The 20,618-nt window shown below is 39.0% G+C and overlaps 1 protein-coding gene across 1 annotated transcript; it reads right to left on the bottom strand.

Moving 5' to 3' along the window:
• Positions 1 to 430: 430 nt before the first annotated feature.
• On the bottom strand, positions 431 to 10,670 carry six5 (SIX homeobox 5). The gene is made up of 3 exons (XM_053500521.1): positions 9,813 to 10,670; positions 2,059 to 3,554; positions 431 to 1,880 (listed from the first exon to the last, which is right to left on the bottom strand). The coding sequence occupies exons 1-3, from the start codon at positions 10,505 to 10,507 to the stop codon at positions 1,189 to 1,191; spliced, it is 2,883 nt and encodes a 960-aa protein (XP_053356496.1). The 5' UTR covers positions 10,508 to 10,670; the 3' UTR covers positions 431 to 1,188.
• Positions 10,671 to 20,618: the final 9,948 nt, after the last annotated feature.

Genomic DNA, 20,618 nt, shown 5'->3' with positions numbered 1-20,618 from the left:
ACAATGGCACAAATTATCTCATTAAAAGGATGTTTGCCAATATTAACACCTCCAACGTATTTAACAATAAACAAATTATAGATTGAATATTGCTTGCAATCATTAATAACATTTAATCCAATAGAGCACCAAGAGGAACTGTGAATGAAATTTGCTAGATTGTACTGCAAACAGCATTTCAGATTTTAGAATTGTATGTTTCTAATGTGAAAAATAACTGGGCAGATCCAAGAGTTTACCGATCTCTGACTGTGCTAAATGAAATTATGTTTTTTTTGTTTTGTTTTTTTTACCCTACAGTACGCTCTTTAATCCTTCAGTGTTAAAGGAATGCCAAAACCTGTTTCACGGTCAATATAGAAAGTGAAATAAGGCTTGCCTACCTCAGAATAAAACAGCTTTATAATGACACATGCTATGGCGGGTTAACCACAGTCAGGAAATAAAGCTAAACAAATCCAGGCTAGCTAACCAACAAAATCCTGCTTTATGAGACAGACCCCAGGAGTGACTAAGGAAACGACTTATTCCCAGTATTTTAAAACGGCCATTAAAACGTGCTGTAAAATCCAACAAACAAGGTTAGTTTAGCTGAAAACATGACTACATACTCTTCCATTTCAGCTGCTTGTTATATTGGTTTGTGTTCAAATTCTAGCAGCTAGTCTCCCTCTTTGTTTTTTTGCTTTCAAATAAACCCCTCAGCAGTGCCTTCTCTAAACGAGCTGAACTGAGGTGATCTGAGTGTTTGATTCATTACCAACAACAACTGTGAAGTATCTTACATTATTTAAAAAAAATGATTTTATAGTAAATTCAAGCAATAATGCATGATTTATATTGTCAGAAAAATAGTCCTGCTAATGAGGAGATACCCAACAGCTAATTCTCCATGTATCTCTGTAAATGCCATTAATCCATTCACGTGAAACCTACACACTGTTGACTGTGGATCCCAAAGGGGATATGGCGTTAGATGCAACAAAATCTACAAAGTTTGCAAGTGAGGCATCCTGTTTTCTTTTTATACATGATTCTATAAAATGAACAAACCAGGCATCGTTTATCAGAGTCTACCATGATTCCTATTTCTAATGCCATACATCGACTCATACAAAATATGGAGTGCTGTGGACCGAGTGTCAAGATTGTCCGAGGGCTCCTAAAGGCAGCCCGAAAGAAAAACAATTACAAACCCAAATCATCATCTACAGGGACGGACTGCAGTTGGGTAAGAATCTTTGAGTCTCCATCCATCTCCACATCATCAAGATGAGATTCCCTATGTACATCGTCACCTGGAGGAGGCGTACCCAATAGCAGGGACTCCCCACCTGGTAATCCCAATAAAGCTGGGTCCTCAGGGAGGTCCCCTTTTCCACGTACATCAAACAGTGTGAGTCCAGAAGATGATGACAGGGGCATGGGACTCCAAGCAGGTTGAATTAGATGATGAGCACTGCCTATTCCACTGCTGAGTGGACTGAATGACAGCATGCTCTCAGGGCTGAGGGTCTGTTGGGATGGCAGCACACTGGTCGGGGTTGCCGTTGGAGAGTCTGAGGTGTTTGGAGAGGCCCCTGGTGTAGGGTTAGCCAGGGCTCCGGGCTCAGGATTACAGTAAAGTGCAGCTGAGCCAATTAAAGGAGACGAGTGAAAGGGAGTAGAGGTCAGCCCAGAGGATAAGGAGACTGGTTTGTTTTGTAGTGAAGTTCCTGTTAAGGTTTGTTCTAGTCCACTGCTGCTGACACTTGGGCCAGGATTTTCTGGAACCGATTTGACAGGCATGCTGGTAAACTGAAAACCAGCTGGGATGGTGAGGATGAGTTTGCCGTTCTGAACGCTCAGGAATGGACTGCCACCTGCCAAGACGAAGTTACCTTCAAACAAGAGCAGAATTATGCAGTCAAGTTCTCTTATTTGGTCATGGCAAGGGGAAACAGAAATCAATTGTGTTGTAGTTAATGTACTAACAAACAGTAAATTAGTGTTTGGTTTGAAACCTTTGAATTGTCTGATTAATCTAATATAGCTAAATTATACAGTCTTGTATCTTACCTGGAGAAGCAGAGGGAAGCTGAATCACTCCTGAATTGAGAAGCTGGACACCTGGAATCGGACCAGTTGCAGGCGCACACTGAGGAGCTCCTATTGGACTCAAACGTATAGCCCCCTGCGGCAATGCAACTCCTCCTCCGGAGCCAGATGCTAAGATTTGGAAAGCACCTCCCGGAGTTGGAATGGAGAAGGAGGGTGCTGCTGGGACAACCTGAGGGAAGGATATGGCGCCTGTAGGTGCCCCAGCAATGGGGGATACAGGCATGAGTTGAGGCAAAGGAATGAGCTGGGGCTGCCCCGTGTCCTTGGACTGTGAAACAGGAACTACTTGTGTTGGTGAAGAGATGGGAATGCCTTGTGTACCCAGCGGAGTCTGTATCTGTGAGGTGGTAGATAAATTGGACTGGTCTGTTAACTGAATTGTCAGCCCTTGTGGACCTTGTTCATTAGGCACCCGGGAAACAGACACAGTAGTGTTCTCCCCAAATGCAGGGGATCCGTTCTGAAGTTGAATGTGACTAGGCCTGGACCCAATTTGCAGATTAGGAGTGGGAAAATGAGGGGTAGAACTCTGGGGTAGTTGAGTGGTAATAGGGGACACGGGAACCAACTGAGGGCAAGACACCGGAGTCCCTGCTGGGTGTTGCACTAATTGAGATACTGGAATACCCTGTATGGATGGTACCACCTGGGGCAATGAGAGAACCTGAGAGCCAGAGACAGTGGAACAAGGTCCCGTTTGTTTAAGAGAGGAAGAAGGGTGTATTTGGGAACCAGCTGTAGCTACCACCACAAGCTCAGGCTGCTGGGTGGATTGTTGTGTCATTACTGGGTTGGAAATAACTGTACCAGATGGAGGAACTGCAGAAGAAAGGACGCCATTTTGAGTTAATGCTAATGTAGGAAGAGAAGTGTGAGTAACCACTGTGGAAGAGACTGTGGATGTGGATATGGAGGTTGGGTGCACCATTTGGGTGCTATCTTGAGTTTTCATAACCTCTGGAACAGTAATGAAGTCCAATGGAGAGACATTATGGTTGGTCACTTTTGTGCCGTCTGTCAACGAGACAGGGACTGCGTTAGTGAGGTTGGCTTGCGTTTCCATTTTAGTAATGCAGTTTTCCTCAGGGCTGCTACTGTTCCCACTGCCCTTAGATATAACCTGTGCCCCATTAAGTAAAAGAGGAGTGTTGGTAGTTACAGGACTGAGGGTAACTGCGTGACCATCGCTCAAAGTCAGTCCGTTAATGATGACACCAGTTCCAGTCCCGGATATTAATGAGCTCCCATTAAGCAACAGTGAATGAGGACTGGTAAGGAATCCCCCAGTGTTGTTAAGAATGAGTTGACCTCCTGTACTACAGGGGGCACCAGCGATCGAAATGATAGAAGCGGTTGAGCCTCCGACCTCTTGAGCAGCAGCGGGTTTGTCAATACTGTCCTCCAGGTCAGCCTTGCTAGCCTCGTCCTCTGTGCTGTGGTTTCCATCAGATTCACTAAAAAAATAAAAGAAGGGGAGAGAAAATAAAGACATAAAACATCAAATTGAAAACAGAAACCAGAAATATTGCTGTGTTATACTGATCTGTCAGAAGATTTTTCAGCCTTGTATGAAAGGACAAACTTTAACAAATGTCTTACTTTTGACAATAACCTAGTAAGCAATTGTAGCACAAATTGAAAAAAGTGAATGCTGGCCACGAACACCCAGCGCACCACAGATAATCACGCACGGGGCCCAGCAGGCAAACAGCCCAAGTCCTGGCCTCCACAGATCGCAAGCCGATTGAGCAACCATGGGATGCGCTGGACAAACAAGTTTGATCCACAAAGGTCCCACCCCGCAACCCACAGCATCCAAAGGATCCACTGCAAACGTCCTGGAGCCAGATGCAGCACATCCCCAGAGGTCTTATGGAGTCATGCCTCAGGGGGCATCGGTTTATGTGTACACTGATCAGTGATAACAATAACACTACCACAAGGTGAACCGAATAACACCATCAACTAGGGCTGTGCGATATGGACAAAAGAAACCTATCACGATTTTCTTAAACAATATTGCGAATTCGATTTTAATCATGATTTTGACACACACAGACATGTTTTACAGTGTGAATATGAAACATTTTTCCAAAGGAAAACAAATAGATCTTTATCAAAGACCTGTAACATGTCTCTAAAACAGACATAAGGCAAAAAAAAAAATAATCACCTGGTAAAGATGTAACAAAATGTCTCTAGAACAGACCTATGGCAAAAAGTAAATGTGTGTATGTGTGATTGTGTGTGTGTGTGTGTGTGTGTGTGTGTTAGGGCTGTAGCTATAGAATATTTTAGTAATCGAGTATTCTACCAAAAATGTAATCGATTAATCAAGTAATCGGATAAAATTTAATTTTGCTTAATTAAACAGCAATGTAAAACATATAAAAGAAAGATTTTTTTTTTAGGAAAATCTACTTTTATTTTTTAAATGCTTATTTTAAAGCCTTTTCTCGGATGAAAAAACTTAAAAAAAGGTATTTCAAATGACTTTAAGTATCAAAAAAACTAAAGCACACTTATGCGTTAAAATGCCTCCCTACCACAGATTACCCAACCGCCCCTCCACATAATCTCTATCAAACATATTAGAACTTAAATTTATAGGTTTATGATTTACAAATTACACCAAACGAATTTGATTATAAAATAAGCAAATTATAACTATTTTGCTGGGGGACATGTTAGCGCATAACACACACATTAAAATAAATAATTATACAACACTTTACTTTCAGAACCAAAAGTTTTAAAATCTACATCTCAGGCAAAACATGAGCCTTTACTGATGATTTCTGTCGTTTTCTCTTGCTGGTTTCTTCTTTTCTTGGCTCACTGATATTTTTAATCGCTCCCTTCCATTTTGCAACTCGCAAAAGAACGCTCCATCAACATACACAGCTAACTGTTTGTGTCTCCTTACGCTTTGTGCTTGATGTAAGCGCCTCTTCTTCGTCAGTGTTTACTGTTGGCTTGCACCCGGAAGCACGCTATGTCCAAATAAATAATTGCGCAAAAACATGACGCAAACTTTTAAAATTTATTAAAAGAAGCTTCGAGGCAGAAATTCTATTCCATGTTCCTGCAGCCTATTTGTCGTTAAGCTCGGTCGCCTCGCGATTTCGATACGATTTCAATTAATCGCACAGCCCTACCATCAACTGATCATGGCCACCCAAGGCCCATGTGCACCAAATTCAATGCAGCAAAGACAGTCGAAAAACATAATCACAACAGAAAGGTATCAGAACATCCAGTGGATCACAGTGCGCCCAGCGGTTCCATGGAGTACAGTATAAACCTAAAATAAAAAAGCAGTTGCCGGTGGAAGATGCAAGAAGCTGCCAAAGAGAAAGAAAGAGAGAGTGTGAGAGAGAAAAAGAGAGGGGGGGAGAGGGGGAGAGAGAGATCAGCTGTCAGTTTTATTATGCAAAGTAAAATAAAAGGAATTAGCATTTTGGGGGTTTTCTTTGCATACTTGTTCTGCTGATTCGACACCTAAAGAAAACACAAAACCATAGAATCTGGAAAGCAACCATGTGGTATTGAGACCGATCTCAATGAAGTCAAATAATGTTGTTCAGAAACACTTTTCAGTAAAACATCATTAAGATATACCGTAATTAAAAACTTCACTTGAACTCAATTGTACTAGTCAACAAATAAAGGGTTCCAACGTAACTGTTTCAGACGTGCGATTACATGCTCAAAGCAGTTAACTTTCTTGACTGGTATGGCCACCCTGTTTAAGCAATTAATTGAATTTAAAATGAACAAGATGGTCTCCCACTGTGTCATGGAAACAATTTTTGTGTTTCCGCTGCTCTTTTTAATTCATGTATCGCCACAAGGCCCCTCAAACTCATGTGGTGTAGTGGTTAGCACTGTCGCCTTGCACCTCCAGGGTCCGGGTTCGATTCCCGGCCAGGCTCAATTCCCGTCTCTGTGTGCCTGGAGTTTGCATGTTCTCCCCGTGCTTGCTGAGTTTCCTCTGGGTACTCTGGTTTCCTCCCACAGTCCAAAGACAGTGTGTGAGTGTGTGTATGTCTGTGTGCCCTGGGATGGATTGGCACCCTGTCCAGGGTGTACCCCGCCTCATGCCCTAAGTCTCCTGAGATAGGCTCCAGGCCCCCCGCAACCCTAAATACAGGATATAGTCTGGTAATGGTATAGGTAATGACGATGAGTGAGAGATTGAGTGTATTAGAAGTGGTGAAATGTTGCTGTTCCTCTGTATTCCTGCAGGTGGAGCGCTCTAAACTATTCACATGCTGGCAGACAGCACAACATCCTGTGTATTATTTGTTACGTTCGTTTAGAATTGTAACAAAAACTGAATAAATAAGTAAATACATAAATAGATAATTTTTTTAGTAAAATAGTGATATTTAAAGAATTGCAATACAAAATGAATCAGTACATAGGTATCATGATATCGTACAGGGTGCTCTCTGGTGATTTCCATCCCTAGTTTTTACATGATGCATTTTTGTTCTCATTGAGCTTATTCTGATTATTAGTGGAATATTAGGCTCCATGTAAACACACCTTCTGATTTTGAGTTGACCTTACCAAAAGCGTCTGAAAAGGATTTTCGTAACTGTTATATCCATATGAACATGATTCTAATATCTAAACATACGCAATGACCTTTTTTTCCCCTTTCACCTCTAGATTTATGGTTCAAACCTTACTGTGTGTGGTGTGTGTGTGTGTGTGTGTGTGTGTGTGTGTGTGTGTGTATGGTTATTTGCAAATTTCCTCAAGGTCCTTTGATTTTCTCCCACCGCCCAAAAAACATGTAAACGCTAAGTGGATCGGCTATGTTAAATTGTCCTTGTGAGAATACAAGTTTGAATGTGTGCGTGTCCTGGGATGGACAGGCTTCCCTTATAGGGTGAATTCCCACTCACACCTTGTGTTTCCGGGATCCGCTGTGGCCCTAACCAGGATAAACCTCTTAGTGCAGATGACTGAATGAATTATTAAAACCTACCTCACTTTTTAAAGCTGAAGCCATTAGGCCAGCCTCCACTGCTGTCTTATTTCACTGCCACAATAAATATCTTTCTTGCTTTTTCTGTGTAGAGGAGCCAGTGTTTTCCAGGCTATTTTTATTTTTTTAAAATAACCGCAAATTATTGTACTGTGATACAGTTTAACAGCATGACACAAAAACCACACAGTGCCAAGAGTCATGTCCTAGCTAATCAATTTGGCGCAAAACAGATTTGCAACTATTTTATGGATGCAACCAAATTATATGTAATAATGTGTGAATTGTTTTGTAATATGTGTCATCAATTTATTGATGAACAGCATGTTGTACTTTTAACGTTTTCCATCCATCCATCCATCTAGAAACCTCTGTAGTCCACATCAAGGCTCCTTCCATAAGCATAATAATTGGCATATTAACACTGATATGCGTTTACTTTAATAAATACCAACAGATTGTTAAAATGTGGTGGAAAGCCTTCCCAGAAGTATGGGCGTATGGTTATTAAAAAAAGGCAAAGGGAATCGGATGTTCACCAAACATAGGTGTGATAATCAGGTGTCCACAAATGTTTGGATATATAGTGTAAATCTGTGATTTGATTTCCAGCTAGCATGTACTGTATATTAAAACTGCTGTGGAAAGTTAATTATTGTTTAGATTAACCGTGATTAAAAAATACAGTTTAACATTTTTAGGATCAAAGCTTTTGCGAATGAATGGATTAAATTACACTTTGGGATTTTTCAGGGACACTCTTCTTTTAGGAAATGCAGGCATTTAAGTTTGTACAGAAACGTGCAAGAAATAAACAGACACCCATAGTTTTATGATAAAAATGAATGCATCAAAATAGGTTGCTGTTATTGTGACTATTGTTTGTTTTCTTCCTTTCACTTTGGAATAAGTTAAGTCTTTAAAACAGGCCTAGAAGTGAAAACTAGGCCTGGATTGTTGGTCAGTCTGAGGCTGAACTGTGCCAGAAACAACTAGCTATAAATTTTAAAATACTGCTTTCTAGCATTAAAAGAATTCTAAATGGACAGATGTCAACAAACCAGCCAACCTGGGCTTTCTGAAAGACCAAGTTCACATTACCAACCTGACATGACTCAAATCTGATTTCTCACCCTACTGTCACACAGATTTTTATGGCTGTCTGGACGCACAAATCTCAATAGACCAGAGTCACCTTTGTATGCGGTCCTAGATTAGATATTCACGTAAGTTTTCTCTGAGTGGGTGTGGGGCGCTCGCCGACGTCATCAGTCAGCATGAGGAACTGAGTTCAACCGTGGAGGACGGCAGAGAAAGTACACAGTGGAGGGAAAGTGAAATCTAGGTGAGATTTAGTAGATAATATTAAAACAGCCGCCTAACTGTCTGCTATCCTCCCGGGGCGAATTACCAAGCATAATATATATTAGTTTATTTATTTATAGTTTAATTTTTTTTTTCCAAGCATAATATATTTTTTTTCTTTGGCTAAAATCCCTTCTTTTGTTTGAAACGAATCAGTGGTGACACGAACATGACGTGAGCAATATGTGCCTTTTCGGAGGACAGACCCTTCCACATTAAAGTCAGATAAAAGTCACTTGTGATCAGAAACGTGAACGGTCATGACACGCTAATCCGTTTAATCTGATGAAGGAAAAAACATCTAAATCAAAGAACGGGCCTTGTAATGTGAACGCATCACAGATTCTTAATGCTGTTGTTCAGAAAAACTCCTTCATCCCAAGCCTAGCATTGATTTTAAAGTAAAAAAAAAAAAAAAAAAAAAAATTTATAATGTATTAATAGAAAATCTTGGTGCATACATTTTATCTTGGTGCATACATTTTATCAGGAAACTTTGGGTGTCTGTTTACTTCTTGCATGTCTGTCGAGATGTAGTGTCTTGCCTGAAAATCGGAATTGTTGTTGAGTTGTTGTTGTTGTTGTTCGAGTTGACACGTTTCTTTTCGGTTTCTGTGAAATTCCTGTGCAGTGTGTATGGCAGGGAGACGTCGCTGTGCTGCACGTCGGGAAACCTGAGACACTTCTGGGTGTCGAGAGCTCACATTTCACAACAAAGCAACACGCTTGCACTCAGCAGGACTTGATTTCAGGCGACTTGTCTCGCTACAATAATCAAAACCGGCACCACTGGCCAAACTAAGTTTTTTTTTTTTTCCCCAACTTTCCAGCTCGGGATTGAAGCAAATGAAAAGCAAATGTCACCATTCCCAAGTCTAGGCCGCGTTACTTTCCTCCTCCACGGATAGAAGAGTAGTTTTACACACTACTGCATTAGTGTAACACTCATCCAAGGACATTCATCTAACTTTACAGTGGCTGTATGGTATACAGACATGCGTTTCTCAAATTTGGAGTTTAATCTGATGCAAAAACGAATACTTTTATAGTCTGCTGCTCCTGTTGTTGTTGTTGTTGTTTTGGATGGCTACAGTGTGTCCTAAAAGTATGCACATACAAAGGGAAATGGAACTTTTTTTTTTTTTTGCAACAAAACATTCTTAGAAGTCCTAATGAACTCACACCTGGTTAATTATGTTACTTGCTATGCTGTTCATTTCCTCTCTATATTTGTGGATACTTTTAAGACTCTCGCTCGTGCACCAAAATTAATGTGACTAATGCAGACAATAGACAGACCAATAAAACGTGCAATAATAACAGTAAGTGTTACTGCAGGAATAGTCACCTTTTGCTGTTGGTACCGGATGGCGTTCGGTCTCTCTGCCGCCGGTTCTTGAACCAGTTGCTCACTTGGGTCAGAGAAAGTCCAGTAAGTTTGGCCAGGTTTTTCTTCTCGTCCGGAGTTGGGTACCGGTTGACTTTGTAACACTCCTTGAGGGCGTTGCGCGACTTTTCCTTGAAACAATACACCGTCTCTTCTCCGTCCCATATGGTCTTCGGAAGGGGGAACTTCTTGCGCAGCCGGTACTTGTCCACGGCGCCCAGGCTGCGACCCCGCGACCTCTCCGCCTCCTTGTAGCGCGCTCTCAGGTAGAGGTCCTGCAGGAACCCGTGGTTGCTCGGGTGGAAGTCGCGGCTCTCTAAAATGGCGTACAACTCCGTGAAGTCCTCGCGGTGGAACGCGACCAGGGCCTGGGCCTTCAGCAGGGTCTCGTTGCCACGTAGCACGTCGGACGAAGGAGGGATGGTGGCCAGGAAGCTCCACAGGCGATCCACGTTGCCCGCCTGCAGGAGAGCCTCGCACACGCAGGCGACCTGCTCACTGGAAAAGCCGAGCGCGGACTTCGGGAAGGTCTCAAACAGTCGCTCGGAAACTTCCTCCGAGTCCGTCTCCTCTTTAACCCGGGCTTCTGAGTGCCCGGACTCCTCGGCGCTTCCATTCTCCGTTTGTTCTGGAGACTCCAAAGACAAGGAAGCCATTTTTTAGTTGAACTTTTTTTTTTTTCCTCTTTCGGTTCCTCCTCCCTCCCTCGTCGTTCCCTCAGCCCATTCTCCGCACTCTCCACACTGAGATGGACGATTCGAAAAGGAACCGACTCTTTTTTTTTCTTTTAAATGAACGAATCGTTTGATGAAAAGCGAGTCTGTTAGATGTTAGCAAATTTTTTCTTTAATGTATTTCAGTTCAACTCAATTAACACTTTGACAGGACTTGGCTTTTAAAATTTTAAATTGGCTTTTAAAAGATGTAAAGGCAACTTTACATCTATTCAATTAGAATTTAATTAGAATTGTTTAAGTTTGTATGGAATGTGAATGTGTGTGAGTCAAAATGATGACATTGTCCCTGATGAGCAACTTGACAGTGGCAAGGAAAAACTCCCTGAGATGGCAATAGGAAGAAACCTTGAGAGGAACCAGACTCAACAGGGAACCCATCCTCATCTGGGTGAAACAGAGAGCGGGAATTGATCTGCATTCACACTGTGTGTTAGGTGGCAGGCAGTTCAGCATAACAGTTTATGTTCATTGATGTTAATATGGAGTCCAGGTAGTTATTGGAGACTCAGCATTGCTTATGTTTTTTTTTTCTCCAGATACACTACAGTCACTTTATCTAAATGTAAACAATCTACGTGTATCACCATTATACAGAGTAAATCATTTTAAGATGAAGATTAAATAGTTTTTTTTCCTTCCAATAAAACATAAAAAAATTACTCTCTAGATGTGAAAAGCTGTTAGAGAATTACCCCAAAAGACTTGCAGCTGTTGACTCTCACTGCAAAAGACTTAGTTTAACAAAGTATTGACTCAGGGGGGCTGAATGCAAATGCACACCACACTTTTAAGATATTTTTTTATTTGTAAAATTATTTTTACATAAATAATAATAATAATAATAATAATAATAATATTAAATACAATTTAAAACCATTTACTATTTTCCTTCCACTTCACAAATATTTTCCACTTTGTATCACATGGTTGTAACATGACAAAAAGTGGAAAAGTTTAAGGGGTATGAATACTTTTGCAGGTAAAATAGATAGATAGAAACGATCTATTGTAGTAGATATCAACCATCAATCTGCACCCCTTGAGCGGACAGGGTTAATGGCTTCAACAGTGGCAGCTTGGCTGTGCTGGGACTCGAACCCCCAACCTCCCTATCAGTCACCCAAAGCCTTAACCGTTTGCACCCCATTTAATCTATGAAATCTGTGAAGCTTCAGCATGACCCCATGTCAATAATGTGAATAATCCCCAAACTACATTAGTCTAAAGTATTTTCCTATTGGTCATTAATCAAACGAATCAAATTGTTCATTTGATTCATTTAAGCAGAGTTGTTTCTGCGAGTCGACTCAGTGAAGCAAGTTGAGCGTATTCCCTGTGTGTACAGACTGAGGGCCACGCCCCTCCGGTTTCGTCAAAGACTACTCGACTATCCATCAAATACCCATCTGGAAGAAGTTTACAGTGTCTCAGTTACATTATTCATCTTTTCAAGCTGGAAAAACATTAACCTACAAAATGTCCTGAAACACGACTGTTAAACTGAATTTTAAACTGAAATCTCTAATTATAGGCCCGTGTATTAAAAAAAAAAAACAGTGATTAGAAATATAAAACATACTGATTCATGTAAAATGACAGCTTCTGTAGTAGGCTAAAAATTACCTGTTGACAGTTCACACAACTAATCTAAAACTGTTCTCTTTTCTAATCTGTTTTTAAATTCACTATTCAAGTGAGCTAAACTGAAGCGGACACCACCTCAATAACTTAAAGAAAGTTTACATTAGCTGACTAAGTTTGTTTTTTAGCTTTAATCAGTGGTTGGTGCTTATCCCAGGATATGTAGGGCACAAAGCTGGGTACACCCTGGCACACACATATACACACCCAGGCAAATCAGGAGTACCCGGAGGAAACCCACCAACCACGGGGAGAACATGCAAACTCCATGCACATCGACCCTAGGCAGGAATCACTGGAGGTGTTCAACTTTCGTTTTGTGTAAAAAATGCACAAGGATGTTTAAAAGCAGAAATGCCAAAATATTGTCAAAATTGTTTTGATTTTATAAGGGTAATTCTTGTATTATTTTGCAAAACACTATAAATCAATTTCCCACATTAATAAATCAGCCTGTAATTGTTTTTTGGCAATGTACAGTATATATGCAATTTAATTATAAAGAATATGTTGGTTGAGTTAAAAACATTTTTAGCAAGCCCATGCTTTGCTAAAATTTTTTTTAAAGAGTCCTATGTTCAGCAAGGCAACGAAATGGCTTAGTGGTTAGCACTGTCGCCTTGCACCTCCATGTTCCAGGTTCGATTCCTGGCCAGGTTCGATTCCTGCCTCTGTGTGCATGGAGTTTGCATGCTTGGTGGGTTTCCTCCAGGTAATCCAATTTCCTCCCACAGTCCAAAGACATGCAGATTAAGTGTATTGGCATTCCCAAATTGCCCATAGTGTGTAAGTGTGTATGTAAGTGTGTCTGCTCTGCAATGTATTGGCACCCTGTACAGGGTATACCCCAGCTCTCCTGGGATAGGCACCAGGCCCCTGTAACCCTGCATACAGAATAAAGTGGTATAGCTGCTATTTTAATAGGAGTTTTCCTTTACTGATAAAATGACAGAAGAAAGCAATGCAGTTTGCTTTGACTGGATGTGTCGCTTTTTGCTATGAAATGTGATCAGTCATTGCTGCGACTAGTCAAAAATGTTGAGCTTTAAGAAGAACAGATTAGGGTTAAAAAAGAAATGTAAATAAATCTTTGTAAGGGAAAACATTTGCCAGAATGAAAGTCTGAAAATGGTGTTTATGGTGTGTGCTCCCTGTGTTCACATGGGGTTGTCAGTTTCCACAATCCGAACTATGATTGTAATTGGATTGGTATGATACAAATGCATCTATGTGAATGTATTGTGTATTCCACCATGTCATTTAGAGATCCACCACAATCCTTATTACAATAAAGTCATTGCTGAAGTTGAAGACAAATTAATTAATTAAAAGCCCAATCCAGTTCCAAACAATTACACGGAAATGAATACACCTTAAAAGTGAATTCCATTGAAACTTGTGAACTTATGCTTATGATTTACTAGTTGAGATGCAAAAGTTGACATTTAGAATATCAGAGCTGATCTGGTGCAGCAAATATTCTTCTGTGGTCAATGTATTTAAATGTTTGTGTTACCATGACTGGCATTTCACAATGGTGCTTCCAGGATCTTCCGCTGAGATTATAACTATAATGTTCAGACCCTGCAAATCGTGTCGTTTTTTTGTTTAAAGTCTACCAGTGAAGCGTGACTTTGTCCAGTCTCAAACCATGTTATGTTTTGTGCAGTTTCGCAAGAATAAAACTTCTCATGCTACATTGTTGACATGGTGGAATGATAATAAAACCCCACCAGTCTTGTGCATGTAGGGTGTTATAAGGAGAATTAATATCCAAAGAAAGAATGAAATAAATGATATAAAGATGAAATATATATATATATTTAGATGAAATAAAAAATCCTACCAGTCTTCTTTGTTTAGCCAAGTTACATTCACTGCCAGTTAAAAGTTTGGACACGCCTTCTAATTACATGGTCAATGCTGAAGGCATCCAAAATATACAACAGTCTCCTCTGAACAGTTGATATTGAGATGTATCTGCTACATTGCCCTGAAAAGTCTTCATAACGGCTGTAATCTGAGGTGCTGTTTGTTAATTAGTTGATTTCTGAGGCCGGTAACTCTACATGAACTTTTCCTCTGCAGCAGAGTTAGGTTTTGGTCTTACTTTCCTTGGACGGTCTTTCTTGGAATGAGAGCCAGTTTCATCATGGTGCTTGTCCTTGCAAGAACCGTTCCAGAACAAAAAATAACAACTGACTGTTGTTGTTGTTACTTAATTACCTAATGCCATATGTGTTATTTCATCATTTTGAAAAAAATCCAGTATTGTTCTGTAATGGGGAAAATAAATCCAAACTTCTGACAGGTACTGTATAAAACCTAGTGCAAGTAACATATAAAAGTGTGTTGTAGATGTTGTGCCCACTGCTCCTTACCGCCGACATGTAATTTTATTCAAACGTATTTTTTAATTCTCTAAGAGCAAATCCTTCTGAAATTCTCATGCATTCTTCCTTTGAGTATTTAAAGTGGAAATTCTGTAATTTCTCTTATAAACCTGAAGGGTTTTATTACCACACATATGAACTAATGACCTGAAATTGAATTCGTGATCAAGATTGAATTACATGATTTGCAAAAGATCAATCTAAAATCCTAAACCAAACTTAATGCTTGAAGACGTAAGTCTGAACATCTGAAATTCAAAGCTAAGTATGCTTGTAAGCATTTTTTAATTTATTCCATATTTATTTTTAGAGTCACTTTCAGGACAAAAAAAAAACATTAAATAATTAGAAAGCTTAAATATTTTAAAAAATATATTATATGCGTTCTTTGTTCACACTCCTCTTTATGCCTCTTTTGCCTGGTCTCCGTATGTTGTTCTTTCGAAGAGAAAATGGGGAAAAACAAGGAAACAGCTCTTTATCTTGCTTTTGTTTTCCTTGGCACACACCTAATCCAAATAGTTTAAAAAAATCTCCACTGCAGTACATTTCAATATGAGCTCAGCGAACTAGAAGTTCAAGTAGGCTACGGTTTTCTCATTAACTTGTGTGCTCTAAAAACCTTTTTTTTCATAAAAGATAAGCTCAAATAAAATCAGAGCAAACAGAAATATATTTAAGGTGATTTAAGTGTTCTTAAATTGCAGCACATTCTTGCTTCTTATTCATTTTTTAAAAACACATAGTGATCCGTACTAGCAGTACATCATGCACTTACTGCAATCTGCCCTGCTTGCTGCCGCTGGGTCTGGACGGCTTGAAATCATTGAGGGAATATTAAATTCTAAATATTACAGGGTTAGGGAATGTCAAGATAGAAGTCCATGAAAAAAGGGTGTGTGATGCAATAAGACAATAGTCCTAAAGGGACAGTTCAGGTTTTTCCAAGTCTGTCTTAAATCAAAACTGGTCTTGGTTGTTATCATTTTTTCTGCTTGCACATAAACGACCAGGAAGTTTGTCACCTTGAACAAGAGTTCAATGTAATTAATCAGAAAGTAATTAAGTAAGCAATTATTTCTTTTCTCAGAAATAGCCAGAGGGCTACTTCAGGTTAGTCATACGGCCAGCTCTGGGGAAAGAAGAGTTCCATTTGTATTAAAGACACTGTAACCATAAAATATCCCACCTCGCTTTAGTTCAACAGGACTGCAGAAACTTTATATGAGACTCCGCTGAACTTTGCATGGATGCATTTTGCACGGCTCGAGGGTTGTGGAATTTGGCTCAATTACTTACATGGAACTCAAGTTGCACTACTTCAACTTCATGGTTGGTGTGCAGAGCAGAAAACGATAATAACCAGGACCTATTGTAGTGTACTTCTATGCAGATTTTAATTTCTGATAGACTTGGAAAAATTTGAACTATACCTCCTTTAAAACACATCATCAACTAACCATAACCTGATTGAGATGTAATGGCATGACATGAGGGCTGTTTAATAAAGTCATCCTAGAAATAGTGATAAATCAAAACAGATTTGTAGTGTTCAGTGGTCCAAAATTCCTCCTCATTCTTGTGCAAGTCTCAAAAGGAAATGTTTGGTCGCAGTCATTGATGCTACGAGGTTCTACATGTTACTGATTTAAAAAGTTCACATTCTTTTTCTAGCTGAGACTGTGAGTGTTTACTATAATAAATATACACCACCAATTCCAAAAAAAGTTGGGACAGTATGGAAATTAGCAATTTAAACAAAAAGGATTCTTATGCCAGGCGCGATTCCCGTCTCTGTGTGCATGGAGTTTGCATGTTCTTCCCGTGCTTAGTGGGTTTCCTCCGGTTTCCTCCCACAGTCCAAAAACATGTCGGTTAGGTTGATTGGTGTTCAGAGAAGAAAAGATCCATCGAAGGCCGTTATCAGTGTCAGGTCCAAAAGCCAGCATCAGTCATGGTATGGGGTGTGCCAGTGCCCGAGGCAGGGGTAACTTGCTTATCTGTGAGGGCGTCATTAATGCAGAAAAATATGTTCTGCATTCTGGAGGATCATGCCAGACTGTATTTAGCCCTGATTACACGTGCATGGCTGTTAAACACAGAGTTACGGGTGTTAGACCAGCCTGATTATGAAGCGAAGAATGTGGCAAAGAAATGGTGGATGCATGATGGAAGAATAGGGGAAACTCCTGCTAACTAAACTTGTGTCCAACTGGTGTCTTTATTGTCCAAAGACTTTATTAATAAGAAGTGAATAAGACCAAAGCGTTATTAACGGAAATGATGATGTTACACATCAATAAACAGTCAACAGTCTCAACTTTTTTGGAGGATGTTGTAGCCACCAGATTTGAAATAAGTGCGTGTTTTTAAGGAATAGTGAACTTCACATGATAACTCATTAAATAATGAGTTGCTGTAGAGTTTTCAATATAGTGAATACAAGGTGATGAGATTTCACAGATGACTTCTTTTTATTTTTATTGCCAATTTCCCTGTTGTCCCAACATTTTTAAAAGTAGGGTTGTACAACTGTGTCATGTGTACATCAATTAAGTCCGATTGTCCTCAGCTATATTTGCAACTTATATAATTGTGCACACTTTATTCTTTCTTGGTAAAAACTACTAAATTTAGCATTGGATATTAAATCACATTCATTCACAATATTCATGCTTAATTACTCTCAACAATGACTTTTTGTTAACAGCATCTGTCATATGCTGTTATACAATATGACATTATGTTGCATATAGATTGCTAGACATTAAACACAAGACAATTTTCACTTTTTTTCACTTCCATGGTTGTTTCTGTTTCCCTAGGTGACATGTAGATTGCTCCTGGGGAGAATATACACTCCTCAAATTTGCATGATTTAAAAAAGGCCGGCACAAACAGGCTTGCTGGAGTGTTTCCTGGTCATCGTCTAGCATTAATGTTTAACATCATACATTTAGTCTCATGTATATTTTTCATATAGAGTCATTATTATTATAATTATTATTTTTTCAGGTTTGTATCTCCTTTTCAAGCATGTGAATTAAGTAATATATTCATGTGTCTGTGTGTGTGTGTTTGCGTGTGTGTGCGCATTTGTGTGTAAGATACAACTTTGCATGCTGGATAGGCAGGATGAGTGAAGACTTTAACATAATTCACAGGCACACGTCCACACCTGGAGGACTGAGGGAAATGAAGCATGGCTTTGCACCACCATGGCATCCCTGTGAAGGAATGTAAACTCCACTTTCGTCGGGGGAAGGGGGGGATAAAGGGCAGCGAGAGGTTGAGAGTGTGTTGTACGCCACCCCTACCCCATCCTGCCTCCCTTTATCTGCACCTCTGAAGTGTCAGTCTTTCATCTTAGGTTTTATGCCTGTGCTCACTTGCCCTCTTAGGCACACCAACTGCTGTGAAATACACCGTCTGTGCAGTGCCTAAAGGGATTAACTTTAGGAAATGTTTATAGTTTTAGTTACTAGTCACTTTAGAATCGCTTCTTATATCAAACGATAACCTTTAAAAAGATCATTTTTTATGTACCTTTTTTAACATACAGTTACAGTAACTTCAGGTTACACTATTAAACCATAATATTTATTTAGAATCCTATTTGTACATGATGCATTTGAGCAGGCAGGGTCAGCATCTGACAGTCTTGCATATTTATTATATTTTGGTTTTGAGTCGTTATTTCGTTCTTGTTTTATTATTTTATTGTTTTATTGCTATTAGTTCTTATACCATTATTTATGAAATAATGTTTAATTCAATGATCATTAAAATTAAAAACAATTCTGGACCTCTAACATAGAAATTAGGCTAAAAGTTAGCAGAGTGTCAAATTATTTACCTGCAAGTACTTTTAAAAGGTTTCATTATAAAATTACAGAACGTTAATTTAGCACCATCATGTGGTAAACGATGGTATTGCAGCCAATGTTTTACCAAACTGCAGCAAAAGGCACTGTAAACAAACTGTAGTCAAGTTTCATTATGTGTTCTTCTTGTTGTTTATATGAAAAATTGCATTTGTTTAAGAATAAATGGTTTTATCATTTTAATCTGTTAGGTTTAATTTTTTGTGCATGTTTTTGACATCAATTTATATATATAAAAAATGATTGTAATGTTTTTTAAGTTTCTGGGTGGCATGGTGGTGTAGTGGTCAGTAATTTGGCCTTGCCCCTCCAGTGTTGGGGTTTGATTCCCTCCTCGGGTCTGTGTGTGTGGACTTGTGCATGTTCTTGGTGGGTTTCCATCGGTTGCTCCGGGTTTCTCCCACAGTCCGAAGACATACAGATTAGGTAAGTTTTTGCTATTTGTCTTTCTGCTGTTGGTCTCCACTGATCTGCAGACCATCTTATCCGCCACAGTTTATTATTATTTTTTTTTTTTACGCCCGATGCAATTCCTGATGCAATCCTTACATTTTATTCAGGCTTGGGACTAAGACTGCAGCCAGTGACTGTGGTTTGGTCATTGGGTGGTTGAATTAAACCTAAGCCTTCCGCATGGTAGCTGATAAACCTACCACTGAGCCACCAATGCACAGATTAGGCTAATTGGCTTTTTCCAATGTGAGTGAGTGAGTGGTAATTTTTGCTCAGTCGTGTGTGACTATGTATAGTTGGTTAAAAAAAAAATTATTTTTCATTATATTGCCTAGGTTATGGTGAAGTTAAAGCTATTTTTCTTAAAACATTTCTATGCTCCTATATTTTTATATATCTTTTTCTCTTATCTTATGCTTTAAATTCCTTATTTAAAAATTATGTGCATGTGACAAATATAATTTAAATGTTTTTTTTTTTTTTTAATTTGGAAAAAAAGATATAAGGCACACTATATTGCACATTGTCTCTAAGCCTTGATATAATCATTAAAACATAATGCGAAATAAATAAATAAATAAATAAATAAATAAATAAAAACTGCTCTGGACTTTAATGGTTTTAATAGTTTGTTTGTTTGGTTGATTGTTCACTAATACGTTTCTAACCTGCAGCTCAGTAACCTAAAGTCATGAACAATATCAAGTTGAATGTATTTGCAATTTAGTTAAGTTAAGTTAATTTATTTATATAGCACATTTAAAACAACTGATAGTTGACCAAAGTGCTTTACTTTTACTAAGAAGTAAAAAAAAAAAAAATTAATAAAATCATTCAAAAACACCAAAACCATCAATTTACCGATACAACACATGTTTGAAAGCTTCGGTAAACAAATAAGTTTTTAAGTTCGATTTAAAAATTTCAACACTGTGAGCTGAACGGACATGGGAAGGGAGCTTGTTCCAAAGGGTGGGCCCAGACACAGAAAAAGCACAGTCGCCTCTCCTTCTTAATCGTCTCCATCTTAAATTTAGACAAGACTGTATAAAATGCAGCAGTGGCTTATTGGTTAGCACTGTCACCTTGCACCTCCAGGGTCTGGGTTCGATTCCCACTTTGGGTCTGTGTGTGTGGAGTTTGCATGTTCTTCCTGTGCTTGGTGCTTCCTCTGGGTGCTCTGGTTTCCTCCTACAGTTCAAAGATTTACATTAGGTTAATTGCCTGTGATGTGTGTGTGTGTGCCCTGCGGATTGGCACCCCGTCCAGGGTGTACCCAGCCTCTTACCATTAGTCTTTAGAATTACAGGCCCCTGGCAACTCTGTATACAAGATAAAGCAGTATAAAAGATAAGAGAGATGAGATGTAGAAAATAATTCCTGAAAAAAAAGGATTGGATATAAAATACTGACAGCAACACCAATGTCTTTAACATGAGATTTTTATTTTCTAGTCTAAAGCTCAATAATTTATTTACATAAAACAAAAAAGAACATAATAAGTCCATTAATTAAGTAGTTATGTATTATAATAATTAAGTAAACATATTAAGTGTATTAAATAAGTATTTTTATAATTAACTAAAGTTATTGATTTAATAATTATAGACAAAACACAATTATTGTGAACACTTGGGCAACAATAAAAACCCAAATATA

Source organism: Clarias gariepinus, chromosome 7 (assembly GCF_024256425.1).
Source record: "Clarias gariepinus isolate MV-2021 ecotype Netherlands chromosome 7, CGAR_prim_01v2, whole genome shotgun sequence".
Lineage (NCBI taxonomy): Eukaryota > Metazoa > Chordata > Actinopteri > Siluriformes > Clariidae > Clarias > Clarias gariepinus.
The sequence above is the reverse complement of the archived record's forward strand: the minus strand, read 5'-3'. Positions and strand labels throughout refer to the sequence as shown.

Excerpts from the sequence above, each read along its gene's own strand:
- six5 (XM_053500521.1), bottom strand. The coding sequence starts at position 10,507 with ATGGCTTCCTTGTCTTTGGAGTCTCCAGAACAAACGGAGAATGGAAGC. Across the intron at positions 3,555-9,812 it reads TCCGGTACCAACAGCAAAAG|TGAATCTGATGGAAACCACA; the intron begins GTGACTATTCCT and ends TTATTTTTTTAG. Across the intron at positions 1,881-2,058 it reads GCTTCCCTCTGCTTCTCCAG|GTAACTTCGTCTTGGCAGGT; the intron begins GTAAGATACAAG and ends TCTTGTTTGAAG.